At 42.4% G+C, this 27392-nt stretch overlaps 1 protein-coding gene across 1 annotated transcript in view; it reads left to right on the plus strand.

Annotated features, from left to right (window-relative positions):
- Nucleotides 1–27392, plus strand: part of LOC136442062 (collagen alpha-1(XXVII) chain B-like) — a 100220-nt gene that overhangs the window by 12906 nt on the left and 59922 nt on the right. The window contains exon 3 of the mRNA XM_066438664.1: nt 2839–2903. Within this exon, the coding sequence (XP_066294761.1) occupies nt 2896–2903 (8 nt within the window). The 5' untranslated portion in view covers nt 2839–2895. The remainder of the gene's footprint in view (nt 1–2838; nt 2904–27392) is intronic.

Raw genomic sequence — 27392 nt, forward strand, 5'->3', positions numbered from 1 at the left:
ATAGAGATTTGGGGTCTGGCATCCAGGCTTTCGTAATGAAGAATACTGTAAATGCATTTAAGATCGCATGGGGTGTTCACGGTGGTTTTAAATTTGTAGCAGCGCTATAGTCACATACTGCTACAGTATTGGAACAAAATGTTTGCGGTGGTTTTAAGATCACGGTCAAACGGTCGCCAGTGAAAACCGCGAACAAAACCACTGCAAACATTTCTGCATTTACAGTAACTGCTGTTTGTGTTCGTCTGTTTGGAAAATGAAGGGACATATGGTCTGTTGATAGTAACTCTGCACACCTGTATAGATATATTTATTTTCAAGGGGGTCACAAACAGCATTATTTTTCTCCCATAAGTCAAACTGTCTCAACAGGCCTCTGCAAAGACAAACAAGTGGAGTGTCCCCTGTAACTATTGCAGATGTGCTGTCCTTTATCGGACTTACACCTGGGTGTTCTGTTATTTGTGAAGCCTGTATGTGGTTAGGGGACCCGCTAATGATGGTCTATATACAAACCATCTGGTGTTCCGTACTTCTCCTCTGTAAGATCCTCTACGACAAATCTAACTTACTAGTAGTTTGTTTACTCAAGCGAAAGCTCCTTGGGAGGTCGTACTGTAGTACAGGAGGATAGAAGCTGTCTTTGATTCACAAGAGTTTGAAAGGGTTGTCTCGCATGGTGTCTGCACCTGGTTTCCTGTTATTTAAGCCTCACTTCTTACACCTGTAAGCCTGTGTACCTTAAGGAGGGCCTGCATGGGGGGGTCCCGAAAACGCTCTACGCTAAATTTGGAGGGCCGGCTACGTAATACGCTAAATTCAGAAAGCCTCCCTACGCTCTACGCTAAATTCAGAAAAGCCTCCCTACGCTCTAGGCTAAATTATCGAGTGGTCGGCAACGCTCAACGTAAAATTAAAACGGCCGATTACGCTCTACGTAAAAGGGGCATGCAGGCCCTCCTTAAGAGCACACACTTTGACAATGTCATTGAAGCCTGGTGTGTTTGCACTGTCAACTAGTGTGTCATATGCTGGTGCATTGTCCTAGCATACCACACATCGGAAATATGATCAACACTCAATTCTTTCCCACTTAATTGGTTTAATCAATCCATTTGTTGCTATGAAAGCATCAGTTACTGCTTCAGGATGGTATTTAGTACCTGTAGGGGTGGTTGTCCTTGGGGTGGCCGCACCTGTTCTGACTTACGTGACCTTGCCAGGTCAAGCCAGGCTATAGGCAGTGACTTACCTGTCTAATGTATACATTGGATACCAAGGAGATGTAGAGTACCGTAAATCTTGTTTCTTTCACTGTGACTTTATGTTCACTGTTTTCATGGTAAACTCTGTACCGTGAACTTATCATCACCGGGAAAAAACCTGTTGTTATTATCTATGATTCCTTCACACATCCGTTCTGTAAATCACTTGCCCGCAACGTGAAGTTAAAGTTCAGTGAAAATGTCAATTTTCCTTACGCCGTGAAAGTTTGCTACCGTGAAGATAAAGTGAATTACAGTATCTGGCTCAGTGTTGAACTTGCGTAAAATAAATCCTAAGGAGAAGAAAATGCAAACAATGCTGAACTGAGCCGTACATCTATTATTAACTTAGAGATTGATAAACATCTTTTTCAGCATTTTCACACTCTAGAATTGACAATAAGTATGTACATGTATGTAAATCAGCGTATGTGTTTCTGTTATTTTCATCACACAAACTGCTGATAGACATGCCTTGAAAATTGATGGCCGTGTTCCCCCTTGATTAACACATATCGTTACAAACACAGCATTTGATTGAATAACCACAGCCAGTTGTAAAAAGCTAGTTCCTGCTCCCCATGAAGATCATAGGGGGTAGAAATGACTTTTCCATGCTGTTTTTTATGTCTCTATTTACACTTAATTATGGCTAGTAGAACTGATTGATCGAGGAAGTGTCCCCATCGAGAGTCAGTAGTAGCCTGGAATCCAGTCGTGTTGGGTAGCGGCCATTAGAAGCGGACTAAGACCCCGTTCACACTCAAAAAGTTTAATTGCGATTGAAGTATAATCGCGATTGAATAGATACGATCGCGATTGAACGCAAAAGACTTTTGCGTTCACACTGCTATTCGCCAAGTGGATTAGAGTACGCCGTGATCCAATCACGATTGAAGCACGCTGCGTTTCACAGAAATATGTGATGCTCGTTTGAGGTCATAGGTTGAGGTCGAAGGTTCGGCATCACCTCACTACAAGGCGGGAGTCCACCAACTTTTGATGATTTTGTATATCTGTAGAATGTAGCCATGGAAGGGAACGCAATCGGCGGGCTATGATCGCGAGAAGGCATGAACGACGAAGGCTTTTGTATATTGGCCTAGCTGTAGTACAGGTAATGAACGCGGCAAGAGCTGTATGATGTATGACCTCCCACCCCCGGAACCAGCCGAAATCCCCACCGATCGCAATGGAATGAATCGTAGTTGCGTTCACACTCAAAATTTGATAGGATTGGATTGGATTGATCCTCCCAAAACCACCTCCGGGAGGTGGATACAAACAATCGCGATTTGATCGATCCAATCGCGATCGGGAGTGTTCACACTGAAAAAATCAATCGCGATCGGATTGATTCAATCGCGATTATACTTCAATCGCGATTAAACTTTTTGAGTGTGAACGGGGTCTAAACTAAAGCTAACAACACTAGATTCTAGGCTAGGTCAGCGGGAGATGTACCTCACAAGAGGTTATTTACATACCTGGCAATTTCTCGGGTGACCTGATGGATTCGACATGTCAGTACACAATAGGTGCGATGAAATGTCTGTTTGTTTACCTTTCACAGGTGCGGCGACTGAAGAAATATTGCATGTAACCGTGTCAGCCGGGAACAAAGCCGTTCATGTTCAGGTGAGTGCGCAGTGTCGCAACATTGTAACAAGTGTGTGGACCACCAGGTACTAACCATTGTAGTGACAGTACAGGTGATATAACATACATATGATATGATAAAGGGGACATTTTCAGCTGTGTTTCCTCAACATCTAGGCAAACTCCAAATATATGTGGGTATTGAAACTATGTCATATATGATGTCAAAGGCAAACCATGTGGAGAAATTTCTCTACAAAACATAGTGTTCCTTTGCTCCCAAATACACTAGAACTACCGTAAATGCATTTAAACTCGTGTGGTTTTTATTTCGTGCTAAGATGAAAATGGAGTGTTCGCAGTGGTTTTAAGTTCACCGCAGCTTTTAAGTCACATACTGCTACAGTATTGGGGTTTTAAGTTCGCACTGAAACTTATATAGCCGCGAAGACCGCAAACATAAAACCAGCGTGAACATTTCTGCATTTACAGTATGATTTTATTAGGTATTGTCCCTTACCCGATGAGGGCATTCAAGACAGCTAGTATGCCAAGAAGAAAACATCTCTATGCCAAAGACAAATGAATTATGTACAACAGAGGAGAAGGATGTATACAAAAATGACCTTGATCTGTTAGCCAGCCGTCTCTACCTGGGTCTTTAACCCTTCCGGAGCAGAGCCAGGCCTTTATGATTGGCCAGTAACTCCTGGAGGGTTAACGTCTGCACAGATGTGACACATGGACGTGTTGAGACCCCGATGACAGCTGACTTCAAGGCTAGAACAAATCCTTCCTCTTCATGCATCAGATTACTTCCCCCAGACTATTACTGAAACTGAAGTCTTCCCCCCAAGGCTGTGAATGAACTGAAAGCAGATCTGCAATGGATGTCACTTGAATACAGAAGACCAATGTCCAGACTTTTCATGATGTACAAAATGACTAATAAACTTGTGGACGTACCGACTGATAAGTATCTAATGCCAGCTCAGAAGAGGACTAGAAATAGTCTATGCTTTTAAGTACCAGAGTTATCAGCCAAGGATTGATGTGTTCAAAAATTTGTATTTTCCGAGAACCATAATGGAATGGAACTCGTTGTCATCAAGTACTGTAAGAGCATCTTCACTAAGTAGCTTTAAAGAACGGTTGCAGTCAGATATGCAAAGACTAGGTGTAACAGACCGTTTGGTGTAATATAACCAGGTGCTGTCGCACAGTGTGCCGGCGAAGCTGGTGTGTTACGCCTAATGGCGTTTGTACCGGCTATATAGATACAGATACAGAAGGCTGTGTCAGAACCATCCAGTCTATTGTAAATGTTCGCTGTGGTTTTATGTTCACGGTTTTTGCCGTGAACTCTTCAGCGCAAACTTAAAACCACCACAAAACTTTTTGCCCACCTATGACTGTAGCGCTACTATTGTTTCAAATGCGAACTTAAAACCACAGCGAACATTCCATTTTCTCCCTACCGCGAAACAGGGCTGTCCAGCTTTTAATTCTTTTCCGTCCTACTCATTGTTTGGGAGCCAATGTGTTGAATTTTCCTTGTTAAATTCTGCATTTTAAGCTTACGAAGATACATTTTCATCAATTTCAAGTCATAAGTTCAAATTTAGGGACAGACAAGGTAAAAAAGTTTCCGTCCCATCAATCAAATTTCCGTCCTGGGACGGAGGGACGGGTCCTGGAGACAGCCTAGCCTGACGAATCGCGCTCCTAGTGGCCAGCCGGTCCTGTGACCGCCATCCCCCTCTTGGAGTGGGGGTCAGTAACCTCCGGCTAAGAGCTTGTGTAAACACAGGCTAGGAGACAGCCCTGCCGCGAAATAAAAACCATGCAAACTTAAATGCATTTACAGTGTTGCTGAGACCAAAGTCTTCCCCTCAAGGCTGTGCTAGCACCATCTACATCTGGCATCCTGAGCTAAAGTCACAGGCAATTCTGACCCCACACACGTTCTCTTATTTTCACACGATTAGCCTCTTCCCCCAGTTTAACCTTTGATTGATATGAAATGCACTCTTGTACAGAGGCTATAGAGCTGTCATGAAATGCCTGTACTTTAATGGTCTGAAAAGGAGAGGAAATTGGGCCAAGTGGGAAGAAACCGTGCCAAAAAAACTGGTCAACTCCCCAGGGATCTCCTTCCTTTCTTTCAGCTCTATTGAAAGTTTCTTGCAATGGAAGTAATATCAGTTGTCATCTAACCTTTTACGTGCTATGGGTGAGATCATACTTCAGAATGGTACTGGTGATAAGGCACTCTAGACAAAGACAGAGCCTACCTCAGACTAGTGAGTCAGAGAAAATGTTTGATTCTTTATCTGTACTTTTCTAAACTTTTTGAAAGAAGTGCTGCCCCCTCACATTTCCTGTGTGGAATCTCATGATCATGCCTAGCATTAGACAGTATGCAACTTGGTTATGTTTTTGGGATATCCTCAGTAAAAGGTTTCTAGCACAAAAGACTGAAAATGACCTTTAAAGAAAGATAGAGTTACTACTGCAGGTGGAACACATCGGGTGGATCGTGAAACCGTCACATTGATGTCACCCTGTTTGATGCAGCATGTCTTATCTCAGGGTGCAGTTACAAGGGCACACCGGAGAGGAGATAACTGTATATTTCCTCAAGTCAACGATGGCTTACACTGACATCGCTATTACCTTCCAGAGGGATCGCATCTGGTGTAAAGGTGTTCAGGACATTGAGAGATAGCAGGATGGCCATTTAGTTGTCAAAAGGGTTTTGCAAAAATTGTGATCCTACCGTAATACATAGTCTCTATCAAACTAACCGCGTCGGCTATACAGAGAACATTTGCCGGGGGACTTTGGCCATGGAGGATAACATTTCCATCCGCTGTCTAGGGTTGCCATATTGGACCTTATCTCCGTAGCCGACTCCCTTCATATAATTGACTCTGTTTGGCCAATTTCTACTCTTTTCCCAGCGACCCGCAGAGCCTGGTAGAGCCTAGTAATACATGTGACCCTCAATGATACCAAGGAGGTTTTATATCAGATTTAAACCTCCACACTTAAGAAACTCGTACAAACAGAAACTAATCTAGAAGGACATAACTTCTCTCAGCAATGAATGACAAGCAGTTCTGGAGAATAAACTAGAATGAGGAGGACCGTTGATGATGATGATGATGATGATGATGATGATGATGATGATAAAAACCTCCTTGATGATTTGTATGATCCTGTCACCCTCAATAAGCAAGGAGGTTAAAATAAGAAAATAAATTGCAATATATGTTTGTGTTTCATATGTATTACAAATTTTGCCTCAACTTCATCATTCTTACATGCACCAGTAATATGAAGTTTGGGGGCTTTATGGGTATTAACCCTCCTCCTGCTGTCTTACCCCATAGAGAGGACAAATTGGTGTCAAAAGGCTAGCACAGCAGGGACAAGGTTAACGTAGTGGCAAATCAATTGTGTTAAAAAGAAGCGAAACATTGGAAAAGGGAGGCTAGAAATGGAATAAACATTTGAGCAGTTAGCAGTAGTTAAAGGCAACCAAAGCAAAATAAGGGACCAAAATATGGAAATAAAAAAATGCTGGAATCTTTGTTGAACTTGTAGTGACATTTACTAAACACTGTCTAGCACATTTGTGTAATAACGTTATACTTTGAGCATTTTAAAACCGTGCAAAAACATGCCATACGATGATCCCCTTAGTTTTGCGAGCCTACAAAAACCCTGGCGAGTGACGATTTGCAGTGAATTCTCACATTACAACGAAGTCATATTTTTGCATCATGGATGTCGCTTTATATTTGTGATACTGTAGTTGAACTAATGATGTATAGAAATGACTAAATAAGTTGACTGTCAAAATCCGACTTTTGGGCCTTAATATCACTTGGGTTGCTTGTAAGGTTTCTTTTTTTGTGGTCAAAATACCTGGATCCTTTTGCTACAAAGCTGTTAAAAACAAATAATCCCCTGGACCAGTCTAGCCCAAGCTTCCCCCCTACTGTGCATAAAACAAAAGGTGTGAAGTGATGATGTGGTGTTTGGGTACATAGCAAATACTCGAGACATCCATTCACTTGTCTGAAAAGATACCATTAAATTAATTAGCCAGTGATGCTTATCTTAGGTTAATGAAATAAACAATGATTATTTTCATTGTAAATAAATCCTTTTGTGTTTCCTGTCTCCTGAGAGAGATTTGTTGATTGTGTTTGTAATTTGTACCTTCATGTTTTGGTGATAATATCCTTGTTTATCTTGAGTATTTAATGAGGCATACTTAGCCAAGGCCAATCCAAGACACTTGTGTGGTTCTTGGATCAGTCGGGAGATTTATGTTTAAATCAAAGGGAGAACTGCAAGTTGTGAGCATATTGTTAATGCCAATCCAACAAGCTGATACAGTATTACAAGGTAGAAATGTTGACCTCTTGTGATAGAAGCATAAAGATACAGTTGTAGAAGGAATATTGAAATTAAACCTTAGTGTCAGAGATTAAACATAAGAAACATTCAAGCTAATTTGCAAAGGAGCCCAAATATACAAGGTACGAATATAGCAGTATAAGAATAATACAATATTGAGAAAAGTCTTATTTGATGACTTTTCTAACATGTTCATAGTAATGGCTGCCATCCCTGTCCTCTTCTTCGTCTTTTATTTATCTTATTTATGATTCTATTCACACTTATTCATTAGAATTATTGTCAGTGAGGAAAGAGCCAAACGCTTTTAGAATTAAGAATTAGAAGCTCTCTCCTCAAAGAACATAATTACAAATATAAAACAGTTCCATTTTGTAACAACAACACAGTTCTACATGCATTTAAAATACTAGATGGATGACAGAAAACTTAGTCTCTACCAGACTAACTACTCCAAGGTTTCACTTTCTGGCGAAATTTGACCTTCACGGTGGACTGACTCTACCGGCTAATCATTCCTTTTTCTGCCGAATTCTACGATTCATACGCCCGTAAGAGGGCCTGGTGGAGGCTACAGAAAACTATCAAGGACACTCGAAAGACGACTCCTATTCTGAAGAACATCTTCTGAAGATCGTCCCTAGCATCCCAATCATCATGTGGATAATTCAATTGTCCATGTTTACATAACAGCATGATCTTCCTGTTGCTGTGTTATTCACCACGGCCCATGGCCAAACACACACACAGACACCCTGGACAGACTGGTCCAGGCCAGTTGAGACACCCAGGGTTTTTCCAGGAATATTTATGTTATGTGTTGCTGCCCAAGTGAGGAATGCCCCTTCCCGAAATAGTTGTAACTAATTCTGAGCAAGGCTGGCTGCATAGCTGGGGCACCGTGCATTCCCGGGGAAGCGGAGACCACCCCTGGAACAAACCGGCAAACAAACTTGTCTAATCCACCACGACGGTGAAGGACAAGGAGAGGGTCACGTATGTCCAGAAAATGTCGGTCCTTGTTGCAAATGACACCCCTCCATGCCAGGCATTTGCCCTAGGCCTGGCTGAGAACATGGTCAAGTCAAACCTGAAGAAGGCTGAACTACACTCGAGTTGACCCACGTTGTCATGCCCTTCAACTGGCTGTATCTTATTTAGTGAACGAACTTGACATTGCTTCTCATATATCATTAGAATATATTGCGTCAGTTGTAAAACAGTCATCAGGATTCGCCAGCTGGAATGTGATTCGCCAATGGTCTTTGTTCTTCTTTCGAGCACTTTGCCTCTCGTCCTAAAAGATTCCTGTGAAGAGTTTTATTTAAGTATTTGTTTATTTCTTTATTGAATTTTCAAACAACTGTTGAGTTGTTTTTAAGGGTGCTCAGTCTACACAAATATAATATCATCATCAAGATTGTGACGGACTTTCATTGATATTATGAATATGCAATAAACTTCATTATTCAACTTGTAAATGTTGAAAAATTCTGAAGACGGGAGATGGAATTCAAGAACAGGCGTTGACCGACAAGAAAGTACAGACAATTGCTTTCAACAGGAAGCTGAAGCTCTAAGATAGTACGCAGACAGCCTCTTATCACTGGATGTTGAATCTCACATAAGCCTGGTCTCTGACACAGAGTTCAGATATGTTGATCTCAGAGGATACAGCACAGGAAGAAATGAACATCAAGAACAAAGTAAAGGGGCAGAAGTCAATGCTTTCGGCTACCCTCCTTCAAGCCATTAAGTTTAAACGAAGCCAGTGAATTAAGGCCTAAGCAGTGCTTTCTGTATGTGTCCTAATTGCCCACCGATGTAAAGGGTAAAGCATAGGTCAACCAGAACCAGAATTGTCACAAATTCCCTGTAATGCCTCGAATCATGCTCAACATGTTAACAGCGAACACAAGATCATGCTCTTTTGATGTTGAACATTGATAATACATTTATTCCATATTCTTACACGAAGGCTTATTGCAGATAACAAGATATGTGCAATAGAGGAAGACAATGACGGTGGGGACAAGTGGTTACTCTAATTTCAAATGATCTGAATCTAAACTTCTTGGGTTTGAACTTTAATGTCTTGTCTTAGAAACAGTGGAAGATGAAGAACCCCAACTTTGCTGTGATTTAAGGAAGAGTGTAGTTTTCATCTGTTAACTTGAAGAAATAGTTTTGCAGCTTCATTTAATCCCTCTCTTCTTCCATAATCGACAAGGAAACAATTACAGATAAAATGTATTTGTCTTCCAACACATTTGACGTGCAAGAGTTTACAAACTCATTAAGTCCCTACAAAGACTTCCCCATTAAACCAGGCATGCTCTGCAACTTCTCTGTTCAGCACCTACTTCAGACTGTGAAATTTTATATCCACTTTATCATTCCCATTCAAGGGTCGCCCTTCAACCTAGGCTTACCAGCCACATGTTTTCAACCACAAGGATCACAGTTGGAGCAGCTGCTTAACTTTGTTGTCATTGACACATAGCAGAAGTGTCTGGCCTTTCATTTCTGGGTGGATATGTTATACTTTATCCTGGGCATTGGGGGGAACCTTGCAAGAGAGGTAGCAGACAGCTTCTCTAGGCAGTGAATTGAGCATTCAGTTGTTTTTGGACCCACCACTGTACAACTCAAGCTTATCTGGAAGGCATATCTCCATTGTCTCACCTGATATGTATTGTTTTATTTCTTACGTTACCACAATATCAGCACTTTGGTTTCAATTTTTTGATAGAAAAATCATATCTATCTCTGATATTTGTATACGTTCCATTAATATTAGATGAAACGATTCAAGAAAATTATTTGACTATAGTGTACTTGCTATATATCCTATAACCTTACTGTTGCCAGAAACTTTGCATACATCTTCCAATGTCCTTATCATTGTCGGTTTTTACTATAGAAATAATGAAGGAAAAATTTAGAAGCTGCAGATTTAACATACATGTTTTTCATTTGCTCATCCCCTTTCTCACAACGCCCCACTTTCTCACAACCTCCCCCCAATGAGACCCAATGCCCATGCTCACCCATCACATACCCCTTGACATACCCCTAAACACTGACGACCGTCCTAGTTATATCACGACCTACCGCTAGTGGAATCCGGACTGTAGGCAGCACCTTTGATATATAGACCTGTTTTTAACTGTCAAATTTGTTGATTGAACAGCGTGTGGTATTGAAAACAGTTTGCAAAGAGGTGCGATTCTCCAGTTGACGACCACTGTATTAAACCTCAACTGATGTATTATAGGCTTCTGTGATCGTAGGGAAGGTATTGGTGTAAAATATAGGGCGGCGTTGGGCGTGTATCATCCCGTCTGGACACTATCTCATCATCGTTCATTTTGTTTGTATTATTCTTCACCTCTCTGATTACATCAACGCGGAAGGGGGGTGGCCCGCCTTCGCTCACTTCCCGCGTGGGGCTTCCTTTTCTCAATACAACCGTCTGGACCAGACCAGTATATATACTCGTCGCGCTAAATTTGGAGTGCCGGTGTCCACACTACTCCTCCCAGGCCAAGACGTATTGACATCAGACATTCGGGACTAACTCTTGTCTTGCCGCTCTGTTTTGCAGCCGGAATGCACGGAGGGGTGAACTCTTTAGGACAGGGGTGAGTACTAAATATTTGGATGTGCAGGGAAAGTAAATGAACCGTTGTCAAAACATATGGGGCCAGCATGGATGAACTTGCTGGGGGAAAGGACGAATCGTTAGCCGTCTCCAGGCGGCAATGCTACAAGGGTGAAGCTAGTACGTAACGTTAGTGACCTTGTATTGGGAACGGGCATTTACAGAGGGGGAAGAAACAACGGAAACGCTTAAAATAGTGACCCCAAAACATGGAGAGGGAGAATTAGCGTTGGGAGATAGTATCTCTATCTGTCTGCTCATCAGGCATCTATCTTGGGCGGGTCGACAGATGTGGTGGTCTATCGGGTTACAAAGTTCTATTTGTGGGGTGGGGTGAAAGGGGGTTGGGTGCACGCTCTCTCTCTCACATTGGTCGTGCAGGCAGTCGTCTGCTGAACTTATAACACTGCGAATGGAAACAAATACACAGCCGTCATTGTGATGAATCTGTCTTGTTCAAACAGTCGCTGAGTTACCTGAGAGAAGAAGAGACCGGGTGTGTGCGGAGTCGGAAGGGGTCGTGTGCCAGAAGCGAGACCACCACCACGACTACTGGTCGTCCCCTGTGTAATGTTCAGCCAGACTTTCCGCTTTCATCATTTCCCCTTGAGAGATTCTCCACCGTAGTACGGCCTGTAGGGGACGTACGTCATCAGTGACTCATTTTTGTGCTGTGGGAGGACCCCGGGAGCATTTCACAGTCGTCGGACGTCCAGTATCTGACCCAGTCGTGTTTAGCTGTGAACGCTCAAGGAAAGCCTCCTGACGTTTTCTTGTGGACTTCACAAGGTTTCTTGAATCTTGAGTTTAGACAGGAATCTTCTTCCTTGAACCACATGTGACTATAATTCCTTCTGAGACGAACCAAGTGGCTACCATGTGGCGGTGTCATCGCGCATTCTTATGGATTTTGGAGTGACCCTTTACGCAATTTTCAGTACGTGCAGCCACCGGTCGTCGATGTTGTGTGTGATTTGGGGTGCATGATTTATACAGTGTGTAATGTTGTTCGTTCTCGTTGATTCTGGGCGTAAGTGATTATTACTGGTACGTGCTACTGTGCGCTCGTCGGTGTGTTTACGTTCCGGTGCACAGTCGTAAACCAGGCGGCAGTAGACGAAACTTTGCCGACAGAAATTGCTACAGAGGAGCGGGGATCCCAGACCGTGTTGATAGACCACACTACTAGTGGAAGGACGTCGAACCTCGATCAGTAGTGCTATGTACACTCATGAGAAGTGCACAGACGGGGATGACATTGAACGACAGCCCACTCTGCCGGTAAGTCAAATTTCTTAGCAACATAAGTTATATTTTCCCAATGACATTAAAATAGAGTAGAGAAGAGTTGTTATAGAATCTTTGGAGTGACACACACACACACACAAATTTTATGTCTAGTGAAAGTATAAACTATTATTGGGATTCGGAACACCAAACATTCCAAATGCAAAGGCTTAGTTTTTCAATGAAGAAGTTAAAAGTAGAGTAGAGTAGAGTTGTTATAGAATCTTTGGAGTGACACACACACAGAGTGACAGACACAAATTTTATGTCTAGTGAAAGTATAAACTACTAGAATGGCAACATTTTCGGGAAAATGCAGAATATTCCCCTCCCATTACCTACACCTCAAATATGACATCCTTAGCATTGACTGTAAGGATATGACGAATTTTCTGCATACATTATGCAAAGGAGGTCGGCATTAGCATAATTTATGGCCAGGTGTGTTTGGCCTTTCCTAAAGGTACCTACATCTCAAATATGACATCCGTAGCTTTTATGGTTAGGGATATGCATAAATTATCCATAATGCACTCATTAGCATAATTTATGGCCAGGTTTTCTGACCTTTCCTAAAGGTACCTGCATCTCATCCGTAGCCTTTACAGTAAGGGAAAAACAAGTTTATGCATAAATTATGCAAATGAGGTCCGCATTAGCATAATTTATGTACAGGTGTGTTCACCTCTCCTAAAGGTACCTACATGTGAAATATGCCATCCGTAGTCTTTACGGTAAGGGATATACATACATTATGCAAATGAGGTCCGCATTAGCATAATTTATGTACAGGTGTGTTCACCTCTCTTTAAGGTACCTACATCTGAAATATGCCATCCGTAGTCTTTGCGGTAAGGGATATACATACATTATGCAAATGAGGTCCTCATTAGCATAATTTATGTCCAGGTGTGTTCACCTTTCCTAAATATACCTACATCTCAAATATGACATCTGTAGCTTTTACGGTAAGGGAAATACAAGTTTCTGCATAAATTATGCAAATGAGGTCCTCATTAGCATAATTCATGGCCAGGTGTGTTTACCTTTCCTAAATGTATCTACTTCTCAAATATGTCATCTGCAGCTTTTACGGTAAGGGAAATACAGGTTTTTGCATAAATTATGCAAATGAGGTCCTTATTAGCATAATTTATGTCCAGGTGTGTTCACCTTTCCTACAGAAACCTACATCTCAAATATGACATCTGTAGCTTTTACGGTAAGGGAAATACAAGTTTTTGCATAAATTATGCAAATGAGGTCCTCATTAGCATAATTCATGGTCAGGTGTGTTGACCTTTCCTAAATTTATCTACATCCCAAATATGACATCTGCAGCTTTTACTGTAAACGCAATACAAGTTTTTGCATAAATTATGCAAATGAGGTCCTCATTAGCATAATTCATGGCCAGGTGTGTTTACCTTTCCTAAATGTATCTACTTCTCAAATATGGCATCTGCAGCTTTTACTGTAAACGCAATACAAGTTTTTGCATAAATTATGCAAATGAGGTCCTCATTAGCATAATTTATGTCCAGGTGTGTTCACCTTTCCTACAGATACCTACATCTCAAATATGACATCTGTAGCTTTTACGGTAAGGGAAATACAAGTTTTTGCATAAATTATGCAAATGAGGTCCTCATTAGCATAATTCATGGTCAGGTGTGTTTACCTTTCCTAAATTTATCTACATCTCAAATATGACATCTGCAGCTTTTACTGTAAACGCAATACAAGTTTTTGCATAAATTATGCAAATGAGGTCCTCATTAGCATAATTTATTGTCAGGTGTATTCACCTTTCCTATAGGTACCTACATCTCAAATATAACATCCGTACATTTCAACATCAGGTACATATAACTTGCTGCAATACCATTAGTAGAGCTACCACCGCACATCTACTTGGTTTTTGGCAGAAGAAGAAGAAGAAAGAAGAAGAAGAAGAAGAAGAAGAAGAACAGGCAAGCAAAAACAGTATATCCCCCTTCCCACTGGAAGGGGAATATAATTATTGGGATTCGGAACACCAAACATTCCAAATGCAAAGGCTTAGGTTTTCAATGAAATTAAAGTAGAGTTGTTATAGAATCTTTGGAGTGACACACACACACACACACATTTTATGTCTAGTGAAAGTATAAACTATTATTGAGATCTGGATCAGGAAACATGCCAAATGCAAAGGCTTTTACTTTTTTTTATCAACTGGATTGTTATCGCCAGGAGTCGATGGCAGTGGAGCGTCTGACCCACTAGTACTGTTTACTTTATCTCCCTATCTCAAGGGGGCTAATCCCCGCAATGATGCCAAATCTAGCTTATGTGGATTATAGATCTAAACGCTGGGTTGATAGGTACTGTACATTATAACGTATGACTATGAGACCGCTCTGTTTCAAAGGATAACACGCGATGTAGAGTATGCCCACGTTCTGAGAACCCGATGTACATGTAGCTGGTTTGCTTTGCATTCCGGTCGTGGTTGTCAACATCTCATGCTTAATCTCAAGATTCCTAGAGGCCCGTGCCTTCAGAGTCCAGACGATTTCCGACAGTCGTCTCGTTTGCTGGCGTATTGGCATGGGCTGGTGGTTCGACCAACTCCCTTTCGAAAGGAGGTACGATATTGATCTGTAATTGGTTGTATTAAAGTGTTTAGCCAATCACATTTGTAGCCTTTATGATCGTTGTAGATAGAGTTGTCGGTGAGTCAACATTGACTTGAGGTTTATTGGGGGCACCAGGTCTTTGATAAGTGCGTTACAAAGTGTAAGTTCACGACCTTACTGGTGACCTCTGTTAATGTGTCTCACCTTGGATCCGTCAACCTGTTCGCACCTTCTGTCACAAACCGGTTGCTATGTAGCCAGACGGTTGTCTGGTGCACCCTTATGTTACAACCATGGTTCTGTTTGAATATCTGCGATCTTGACAGTGACATTCGATGTCAATGGAAGATTAATGCGTGAGAAAAAGACAGGAATTGCCCCCGACACGTGCTACTAGACGCCGTGGGGAAATTTTTTTGGTCTCCCCCCAGTCTCTGTGCCAGTTAGCTAGCTGGGCAACACATGGTCGAAAAACGCCGCTGGTGTAAACGGTTTCTGACATTGATGACGATTGATTCACCCACTGAGCATCCCGGTGAAAAAAACCTGGCTAAACTAATTGGTAGGAGTACTGGAGTGTAGCTGTCAAGGCCCTGCCAGCCAAATGAAACTACAACAGTGACCGTCTTTTTTGGTCACATTCTTCATAGGTCGTCTTACGAATTTGATGCAGGCAGTGACAGAACCCACTGCCAGCCAAGAATCTAGTAAGACAGCCTTTTCGGTAACAAGACAGCTTAATTTTGTATGACACATGCACAGTTATCCCAAGAATGCTATTAGTTTGCAATCGTACGCCGAAAATCGAATGTGATCGGGCCTTAAATCTGACATAAAGCATCTATCAAAACGTAATACACAGAATTAAAAAAAAAAAAAAACAGTAGCAACGCAGTTGTTAGGTACAATGTCTACCAATACAATAACTCCTTTAAATTATAGGTGCAAAAAGGTATCGCGAAGATGTTTCTTATCCATTTTAATTATAGATATGTACTTAAGATAACGAGAATTTAAATGATAACGCGTCTACACCGCAGAATCGTGGCTACATGCCGATGGGAGACTGTCGGTATTTTCTATTTGATGTTACTTGTTTATGGCACTAATTATTGTTTAGTTCGACCCGACGTCTTAAGATCTTCTCTGTATCTAAACGCATATGCACAGTCATGTACTCTCTAATATCTATTCTAAGCATCTTTGCTTCTTCAGTTGCCGCCTCTGGTGGCTCCTGACAATACTTGACATCGATTAAGTTAATTATACATCTGTGATATGCTCTAGTATACGTCGTATAAACAACTGTTACTACGCTTCCTTCCCAACCAAAGGACCGCAGTAGACAAGTTGTTGTTTCAACTGCAAGCTATCTTGTGTCAGATCCTTAATATGGGCCAACGGTGCGTTTTCTAGGCGCACACAGAACGAACCGTTTCCTCTTGGGCTGCTAATCGTTCTTCGTTAGTCAACACATACCAGTGGAGGCATTTAGCCATTTGGCAGCCAGGCCTCTCCTGGGAGTTTCTCATCGGGCCCAGACACTTGTAGTAGTTGTAGTTGGATAGCCTGGAAGCCAGACTGTTTTCAGGGCCTACACAGACCAGCTTCTCGGCTCTAGAGTTAAAGGCAACCAAAGCAATATTATGACCAAAAATGGAAATGAAAAATGCTGAAATCTTTATGGTAGTGACATTTACTAACATTGTTCAGCACATTTGCGTAATAACTTCATACTTTTAGGATTTTAAATCCACGCAAAATCGTGCCGTACGATGATCCCCTTAGCTTTGCGAGCCTACAAAAACTCTGGCCACAATTTTCAATGAGTTCTCACTTCACAACAACGTCATATTTTTGCATCATGAACGTTGCTATACATTGTGATAGTGTTGTTTGAACTAATTATGCATAGAAATGACTAAATAAATTGACTTTCAAAATCCGATTTTCGGGCCCTAATATTGCTTGGGTTTCCTTTAACATGTCATGCCCCCAAAGAAACTTTACCACAGCCCCTCCCATTTTCCATCCAAGGCAAGGGGTCTTGTAGAGATTACAAAGGAAACAAGTGTCGATATATATTCACCTTCATTCATTACTCTTTTGATACCGACTCACTGGCTGGAGATCAGCCAGTCGGTATCAAAAGAGTAATGAGGCTGTGCTTATTTTTTTTATATTACAGAGAATGCAAAAAGACATACCATTTCTGTACCATTTGTGTTTCTTTGAATGTCGTTTTACAACGGTCTGCATAAACCACATTCCGAAGCAACCACAAAGATATGTCAAGTAGCTAGGAAATTAGGAATATCATGTTGTGTGTTTGATTAACCTGGATGCCATGATATTATAGTGATTGGGGGTCTGGCATCCAGGCTAGTGACATCTTGTAGTACTTACAGGTTTTATAATGAGTAGAAGGAAATCATCTTGGTTGCAGAAGCAGACAATAGATTTAGTTGCTATGTGATGATTTCGCAATATCGTAGTTCCCTCTGTGGTGTTTCATCACGTTGGTGACCGATGTTTACAGTTTGTTGCAGCCATCCCGAGACATGTTGACCTCCTGCCCGGATGGATGCCATGTATGCATTAGATACCAGGGTTACGACATACCCTGTACCTTTAATCTGGCTTATCTTGTTATGGGACCGGCTTGTGGTCCCGGCAGGTTCCAATGTGTATGCTTGTGGTTTGGCACAGGGAGAGGGATCTCCCCATGTACCAGTTCCCCAAAGGAAGTGAAGTCACCGATACGGAACTGCTCTGGCAAAATAGCGGCGAGAGGCGAGGACGTCCCCGCCGGATGGATGGATGATAGCCCCTGTCCGATGTGACAGCTCGTGGAAAAGGCGGATTCCCCAATCCTGTCCCTCCCGCCGTCAGTCATGTCGACCAGAATCTGAACCAGATGGACAAGAGCGCCTCTTGAACGGCATGCCAACCCCATAGAACTCTCATTTTGTTATCTTTGCTTGAAACCTGAAACAAGGGCCTTTCCCTCAGGGTTTCCTCATCAACGCACGCGGCGCTCCTTTATCTCATAATTTAGACGAATTCGTGTCTACTTTATAATTTGCCATCTTTGCCCCAGACTGGATTGTTACATAACACAGTAGCGTTTGTTTTTTGCGGTTCAATTAGTTTATGTGATGCGCAAGTCCATCTGGAATTCCTGGGATGTCGTCTGTGTGCTGTCGACATGTGCCCTTCTTCAGTTACGCCGTGCTTTACTGTAACAAGTCGTGTTGAACCCACCTTTGTGCAAGCAGTTTGACCCTAAATTCCCTTCACCCCAAAACCAGCTGGTGTAAAGGAAGACATTTGCACCCCTCCTCATTTCGTCTAGTGTCACACAAGGTCTTTTGTGCCTGAAGTTCAAGAGTAACTGTTGAGAAGTGCACATAGATTTGTGACTGTTTGTAGTTTTAGGTCAAAAACTCATCAGGAAGTTCTATGATGGTGTCGGCAACGATTGCTTTGATGAGGGCAAACGTCTGAATTGCCTCGAGGCCAGACTGTTCAAAGGCCCGTGTATACCCGAGAAACAGTCTGGCTTCCAGGCTAACCTCTGTATCAACGACTCAAAGAAGACGAGCTACGGAGATCTATACAAAATAAAACAGCCCTGGGTGATACATCCGAGATAAGAGATCTTCGCGATTACTAATTTTCATATATTGATATCAGCTGTGTACATATGGATATCAAAGCATCTACAAGACGAAATCGGTGTCATTTGAAGTTGTTTGTATATAATGTTCACTCATTCTCGATCTTCTGTCTACTCATCCATCTGTCGAACCGATAGGCGATAGGATAATCCGTCTATGTTCATTCGTGAGTTGGACACACTGGTAACTTCCAGCAGTGACCCAGCAGTGACTATCAAGACACCTGCTACTAACCGCACATTCCTCGGAAATGATCGCACCTAACCATTCAAGGTACGTACATTCGGTCATGTATAACGGCAAGGGCAATGACGTATTGTTAGAGTTATGTACTTTAATTGGTCCACTTCGCATAGTGTATTTCTGTTGCCTGGGCTACCTTTCTTTTCGGGGCCATCACATGTACATGATGTAGAGTAGGATGACGTCACAGTTGTCCTGTGGGTTGATGACCACACTGCGGGGTTGTGACGTCAGTGTCGGACCACCCGCTGTGGCGAAAATACCAGTTTTTCATACCATTCGAATTTAAATCGTGGGATGGGGGGGGTTTCAGACGAGCTGTTCTGGTATCTTTCAAAGCTTTTACTAGCATGTGAAACTTGTGTTTGTTGTCACAAACATGTTAACTGTCGGCCAGAAGCAACAGCACCTGTCCAGATGTGTTGCAAGCGTGACAACGGACTATGTCATCGATTCAAAAAAGCTTACGGAACTATAGTTACCCTTTGATTGTTTGAAAATAGCAGATCCGGTGTCTAAATGATAATAGAGAATAATAGTATAAACATTCGATGTTAGAAATACGCATGAGAGCTAACCAAAAACGATTATATAAAGGGAATTGCCCGACTATAATCTAAACCTTTACATGAATTTAAATCTTATTTGGAGTCACTAGGCTAGGACAGAGAGATCTAGGTCAAAAAAGCAAAATAGTAGAGAATAATAGTATAAACATTCGGAAATACGCATGAAAGCTAACCAAAAACGATGATATAAAGTTAATTGCCCGACCATAATCTAAACCTTTACATAAATTGTAATTTTATTTGGAGTCACTAAGCTAGGACCGAGAGATCTAGGTCAAAAAAGCAAAATAGTTGTCATTTTAACGATGAGGAAAGATTCCACATTGACACTTCGGGAGCAAGAAAGCAATCGGGAGGTTAACAAAGTTAAACCTGCGCGGATCGAATGTGTGGACACAGGCACCAGTCGAGCTGACCCTAAGTTTCCAATATCCTCATTATTTACAAACCTCATGCGACCTTTCAGCATTTGCGGCGCAAATCAAACGCTAAGGGCAGAGACGTTTAAACAATCAACCATGCTACGCGCGGAAGTGCCCCGCTGGTTTTTAATACGATACATTTTATACTCCAGCATTGATGTTGACCAGAGAAGGTATATCACATCACCAAGTAAGCACACATAACCCACCATTGACAAACAGGTGGGAGGGCACCGGTCCAAAAGAGAAGGGTAACAATTACACACTTGGCTGCCTCCTCTATCCCATTGCACTCGATTTGTCAAGCGATACTTTTTGACAACAATTCTGCGTGTACAAGACAGGACCTTGCCGACCGCACTCCCTTGAGAATAACTGGAGTTGTTGGCCACTTCCCAATAGGACGAGCTGTTTTTGTAAGGCTTGCTCGAATTGACCAAAGTCGTCCCCTCTGTCAAGCTGCCCAAATAAACGTATCCTATAGTGACGATGTCAAGGGGCACGTGTTGTTTTTAGATCCCTGATAAAAATGTTCTGCCTGCTCTCAAGCTGCGGATCTTTGTGGTAAGCCCGAAGGATCAAAGTGGAAGACACGTTTAATACCAACGTCCAGCAGCTCTGTCACGATATCTATCCCTGCATCTTCCCTATAGTTTGAACACATGGTGTTCCACTTGTGCTGAGTCGATCTTAATCTGCCAGAAATTAAAAGTTACCGTCAACGTCAGGACGCGCAGTTGCATTGAATATCGTGTGCGATCACCATCACCGATGACCTTTATGCACCTTTATGTTCGCTGCCTTTTATATTTGCTTGGAATTATGTTGTAACCAAAGACAATGTTCTGGTGCCGTTTTTGGCGGTGTATTCTAAAGATATCGTGAGTACGTGATGATTCGCTGTTGACCTGGACGGTAGATGGATTAGCGACCGCCCAAATCTGCACAGTGGACGTTGACGCCACATTGGGTTAGGGGGTGTCACCGCTGTTGGAGAAAGCTCTATGTAAGGGCTGGAAAATATTTGCATGACCCCAATATGTTGAAGTTTTCCTTCCTCAAACGTCAATAGGGTTGACAGGTGTATTTCTCAAAGGAAAGAACGCAAGTTCCGCACGCCCACAAACACACGGGGAGTACGTAGCAGCAGGAAAATGGAACCACCCATGCGTTGAGACTGGTAAATCCTCACCCTCGTGCAAGATCGCCTTTCGTGTGTTTGGGTTGTTTCCTAAGCACTTACACCATCAGATTTATGTGTGGCAGGTTTGTGGGTGGGTTCCAAGAGTAGCTCCTGACGAAGACCAGCTAGCATCCGTGGCTCGTACTTTATGAAAGGAGCTGATGAAACGTGACGCCGAATCCAGCGTCACGCGCCCAGCCCACACACACCTCATCATGTAACTCCACCCCACCCCCCTTTCCTCACTCACTACGTCATCTGAAGGGAAAGGACGGCTCACGGATACCTTGTTCGTCGACCGCGAACTTGTTTGTTAATGCAGCCGGCATCATTCTGCCATTGGGAGGGAACAGTGAAGGTATTGTTCCAAGGGAGGGTCGTGACAATGCTATCCGACGGCTGGCTTTTCTGGCCGCCTGTATAGAAGTGCACCTCGTCAGGACTGCGCACTAGACGCGGTGGGAGCACCTTGCGGGAAGGGTCATAGCTTAACCGGCCGTCGGAGATCTTGTAGACTACACCGAAGATGTAAGTAGGCAACGCTTAAGTTAACGATGTTTGCACTCGTTTGGTTGGACATTTTTGCGGTTGGAAGGAATGTTTTTCGGCTGTCTTATTGGTTTACACTAGCACCTATAGGTAGGTGACTTTTTCAGCATAGTAGTATCGTTAACTGTCGCTCGGTCTGTTAACTTTCACAGGTGGTAAAAAAGCAGTTACATTTGCCGGAATTGTTCAATGCGCTAGTATGCCGTTTTTGTATGGTGATGGAAAAACAAAGTTTCCTACCACCTGCTTCTATCTGTAAGGTTACTTTCTATGTGTTTTACTGGCCCAAAGTTTAGTTGATCTATTTTGCCTCAGTCTCATTGTGTTACGTTGGAAAACTGTGAAATAAGTTTTGGCAAAGTTACAGGTTCTTTGTTGTAGGGCTTTTATAGTGGACGGTTTGTTCTGATCTTTAGGCACATGTGGAAGAAGATTCTGGGACGTTTTTTTTTGTGTGGAGAGAGTTGTTTTTTTAAAGTTTGCAACAGTGTTTTGCAGGATTTTTTTTTCTTTTTTTCAATTTGCCTTGTCTCAATGTGCAACACATTTGACATCACCTTGTTTGCATAGGGACAAAAAACATATCGTAAAATAATATCTGTCTGTTTTGCTATTGTTTGTGGGGATTTTGGACTTGCAACTTTGTACTTAGAACTTAGTTTGTTTTCTGACTTTGGTCTTTCAGACTTCATTCTCAAGAGCAATGGTGTTGTTTAGTCCTTCATGTCCGTATTACAGCTACATGTACTTAGAGAGCAAGGAAAAGGGCCCTTGGGGAGACCTAAGAATACTCCACCAGCCCTTTGTTGTTTATACAATAAGAGCTGTTTATATTATGTAAGACTACTACATGTACTAACGATGGGTAAAGAAACCAAGAAAAAACAAGCTGCCAACCTCTCTTGGGCCATGGGGCCCGGGCACGAACACAATTTCCTGGTAACGCTTCTTAAAATATTTTAAAGAAGAGTGATTGCACTGGCACAAGTTTAGTCTACATGTTGTAGAGAATAGTCTCTCCTGAGTCTTGACCTTACTGTTGTAAGTCTGGAATCTTGGCAAGAGAACGTCATTCCCCGCAATTAGGTTGGCAGACATTGGCCATTATGTTAAGTCATGCTTGTCGCTTCTTATATCTACAGCTACATCTCTATTCAACCTCGGGGGTACAATTTGAGCCCTAGGTTTTGTACATGGCATCTTCTGTTTTGTAGATGTATACGCTGACTGTACATGTTGTTTACAGATATAGAAGCTGTAGGGGTGAACTACTGTAAATGCGTCTATGTCTTTCTGCAGTCGTTTATTTTGCAGTTGAAGGGAAAGGATGTCTTGTACATGGATAAGCTTTACAGTACCTGTTGTTTGCAGATATAGGGCCTGTAAGGCTCAACTACTGTAGATACGTTTATTTCTGCAGTCATTTATTTTGCGGTAGAAGGGAAAGGATGTTTCTGCGGTGCTTAAAGTTTGTGGTTGAAACAATTTTGTAGTACAGTAGAATTACAAAACATATCTTTTCATGATTTTAGGGTAAGAGGTCTCCGCAGAAGTAACATCATGAAAAAAAACCTCGCCGCAAACATTTCCTGATTTGCAGTAGGTCTCAGGTGTAATATTTATGGCATATCAGAAGTACCATTCATTAACGTTCTCTTATAATGTTCCAAAAGGATAATGAGCAATAAAAGAGCTATTACACTCTAAAGTCCTGAGCCATCCTTAGTTCAACCTGTATGTTTAACCTTTAGCTAGCTATATACAGCCAGCACAATAAAACAGTTTGCACTAGGAGAATGTGTCACATGTGACTGATGGGGTAAGGGCTGACTAGGTCCAAGTCTTACCATTTACCTAGCAGGTGGTTCTTATGGCTACTTGCCAAAAGTCTCCATCTCTATGTAAGGTCACTACAGTCCACAGTACATGCGTATGCAGTTAGTTGTCTCTTTATTGGCAATGGTACAAGATGTGTCAAACCTCGGCATGTAAAAGAACCCAACACACGTATGGAGGAGGAGAGTAAGGGGTAACCTGGTGTGTTTGGCTGAAAACGCAAGATATGCAAAAGAACCCAACACATGTATGGAGAAGAGTAGGGGTAACCTGGTGTGTTTGGCTAAAAACGCAAGATATGCAAAAGAACCCAACACACGTATGGAGAAGAGTAGGGGTAACCTGGTGTGTTTGGCTGAAAACACAAGATTTGCAAAAGATCCCAACACACGTGTGGAGAAGACTACGGTAGGAGAAACCTGGGGTGTTTGGCTGAAAACGCAAGCTTGATCAAGGCCGCATTGCCGAAAAGCCCTGAGAATATACTCAAGGTGATTTCAGGTGTCACATTTCATTTCATTTCATTTTACTGGATGTGTTACAGTGCTAGTATGTCCTTTGTATTGCCCTTGTCACTGGCTTGGTACATAATTATACTCCCTTTGACACTGGACACCCACATCTGCTGCTATACAAACAACCGGTCAGCCCACTGGTCATCCCATCTGGCCTACCTGGTAGAGACTCTCACTTTCTTCAAGTGATACACTTGGATTGGTTACAAAGGACATGCTCCAATGTACTTTGGGAATTCCGGTTAAGCTATTGAAGATATCACATGTGACAAATCTTTTGTTAAGGGCTTCTGATTGGCATTCAGCCCAGTCTCCATCCCTATCTTTGCTCCAATTCGCTTTGGTGAGATACAAAATGAGATTCACTTCTTTCTGAATCTGAATACACTTTTTTTCCATGTAGTACCAATGCCAGATTTTAAACCCTTTTTCTTCTACTTCTAAGCCTAATGTAAACAAATAGGCTACTACTTGTACTTGTTTTTTCTCAACAACCTTCCCAGCAGCTTGTGTGTCATCTGAAAACAAAGGTGTTGTTGAGGGTGCTCACAGATAACCATCTTGGTAAAACACTTCCCTGAGATGCAGGCACCCTTTGAGCCTAAGCAGAGACAACAATCGCCATTAAGTTCAGAACACACCATCACCCACCCTTTACATTACTGTCAACACACTGTAAGCGGTGTGCTCTAATGTTGGCCAACATCCGACCACTGTTTTCTGTTTGATGTCCTGGTCGGGAGTAAAAGCAGATGAGGACCGTACCCATCTGTCCAGGCCCTTTCTGAGAGATACCCTTATCAGTGCTACTCCACTCTGTCTACAACTTCTGTTGTGACTGAAGGCGATGAAGTGATGAATACCACTGTAAGACCATCTGCCCAGGCCTGTCATCACAGCCCTCTGCAACACAACTGTACACAGCTTCCACTTTCCCACACACTCTCTTGTGCATCCTCTGGATGCTCTTTGTGCTGTTCCAATATCTACTCCATTGGCATCTGGGCAGGGATTCCCATACCCCTTTTTTAATGGTGGGCAGACCAAACAAAAATAGTAATGGCTGTAAGATGATAGTTGACCAAAGCAATATTATTAGGGACAAAAAAATGGAAATAAAAAAATGCTGAAATCTTTATTGTAGTGACATTTACTTACACTGTCCAGCACATTTGTGTAATAACTTCATACTTTGAGCATTTTAAAACCGTGCAAAAATATGCCATACGATGATCCCCTTAGTTTCGCGAGCCTACAAAAACCCCAGCAACGATTTTCAGTGAGTTCTTACATTACAACGTGGACATGGACGTTGCTATACATTGTGATACATTTGTGTTGTTTGAACTAATCATGTATAGAAATGACTGAATGAATTGACTTTCAAAATCCGATTTTCGGGCTCTAATATTGCTTGGGTTGCCTTTAAGATTAAGGGTACTGAATTCCTACTATACTATCGTTGCAAGAAGGTTATGTTTTTGGCGGCGATAGCGGTTTTGTAGTCAAACATCATAAGCTATGGATGGATTGTTGTGATATTTGGTTTGTGGTCTTGACTTGTCTGAGAAATTAGTTAGATTTTTGGAGACCTGGCGGCTTTCCTTGGCACTGCAGCAGAACTTTTGGTTTGTATCATTTACAAAATGCAAGCTTTCAACAAGATATTCATAATGCTGCATCACTATCATCCACCAATTATCAGCAATCGACTGAGATAGATAATACGCCTAAAATATAGATAATATTGATTTTATTGCGTGTCACTGCCACATACATGAGGGCATGTATGCCCCTTTTACGTAGAGCGTAATCGGCCGTTTTAATTTTACGTAGAGTGTTGCCGACCACTCCATAATTTAGCGTAGAGCGTAGGGGGTGCTTTCTGAATTTATTTAGTGTAGAGCGTAGGGAGGCTTTCTGAATTTAGCGTATTACGTAGACAGCCCTCCGAATTGAGTGTAGAGCGTTGTCGGGAACCCCTCCCCCCCCCCCCCCCCCCCCATGCAGGGTAGCGTGCGTAGTCCAGTGGTTAGTGATCTTGCCTCTGGAACTAGAAGCCCCGGGTTCGATCCCGGCTGTGTCGCTCACCCGACATGCACGCTACCGTTAAAGATCGCAGTCCTTGGGACGGGACGTTAAGCCGTGGTCCACTGTTCATTGTGCTTGTCGAAAAGAGCTAGGGGAATTTCCCTGGAACGATGAACTTGTAAATACTGTACATAGCGTCTGTCTTCTCTGTCACGACCAGTGGAAGAGTAGCTCATCTGTTCATTGAGTTCATTTGAGCTAAACTGGTTCGAGATCACTTTCCACTTTGCAGGCCCTCATACATGTACGTACATTTGTGACATGACTCCATCTATCCAACAAGGTTGTAGCCCAACCAATCTGTGCCAGGCCTGTTCACACTCCCTCTCCCATGGTACCTCAAGAGGTTCTTTGTCCTGTCTCCAGACCACTCTTAGCCACTCCTTCATAAGTAATTTAAAAGTCTAGTTGTTTTCAAGGACCATTTGACTGCCTTTGATGTATCATCACCCCTACCTGTTGTTACATGTACTTTTCAACCTCAACCTGCTTTCATATAGCACGTCGGCAGAACGTAAGCATTTAAGATCATGTGCGCATCCCCCATTAAGGTTGATATCTCGTATATAGGTTCATTTAGTTGTGTCCAAAGACATATCTTATGCAACGGCTGTTAGTTACTCCGATGCAATGTTGACCAAAGAGAACAAAAGAGATTCGGCAGTTATAATAGGTTTAGATAGCAGGCTAATTACCGTATACGCATTACGTTCTGAATACGTGCCCTCTCATATTGTCTTGCTTGGGGATGCCAATGACCAGTGTAACAGACCAGAATGTACCCCTGCGCAGAATACAACCGGGTATATTCTACCAGGGGTGTATTCTGTCCTGCTACACCTGGACCCTACTCTATAGCATTGAACATGTACACTTATTACTGTAAATGCATTTAAGTTTGCATGGTTTCCATTTTGTGCTAAGGCAAAAATGGGGTGTTTGTGGTGGTTTCAAGTTTGCGGCAGCGCTATAGTAACATACTGCTACAGTATTGGACAAAAGTGTTCGCGGTGGTTTTAAGTTCACGGGGAAACGGTCGCCGCGAAAACCCGCCAACATAAAACCACTGCAAACATTTCTGCATTTACAGTAATAGGCACTTTCATAGTTATTTTGATATTTTGCCTTCCTTTACCCCATACTTTGTAAAGTGGACGTTGCTGGGTTGAAGAGGGCAGGGTATTATGGGCTGTTTGGACAGATGACAAACCCCGCAAATGAACTTGTGACAAGGAATGCCCCACACCATCCCTCAACTGTCACTTGTGCAAGCAAGCAAGGCAGTTCAGGTCCTCCTCCATGTTCACTGGGCATACCAGGAATAGGAGCTGAATAGCTCCATCAGCTAGTGTTACCTTGTCCATGCACTGATGACCTCTTCTCTGCAGCCCTTGTGGGAAGAAGTTTGTAGTTTATATAGAACTGGTATTTTAGGAA

Source organism: Branchiostoma lanceolatum, chromosome 9 (genome assembly GCF_035083965.1).
Source record: "Branchiostoma lanceolatum isolate klBraLanc5 chromosome 9, klBraLanc5.hap2, whole genome shotgun sequence".
NCBI classification, from domain to species: domain Eukaryota; kingdom Metazoa; phylum Chordata; class Leptocardii; order Amphioxiformes; family Branchiostomatidae; genus Branchiostoma; species Branchiostoma lanceolatum.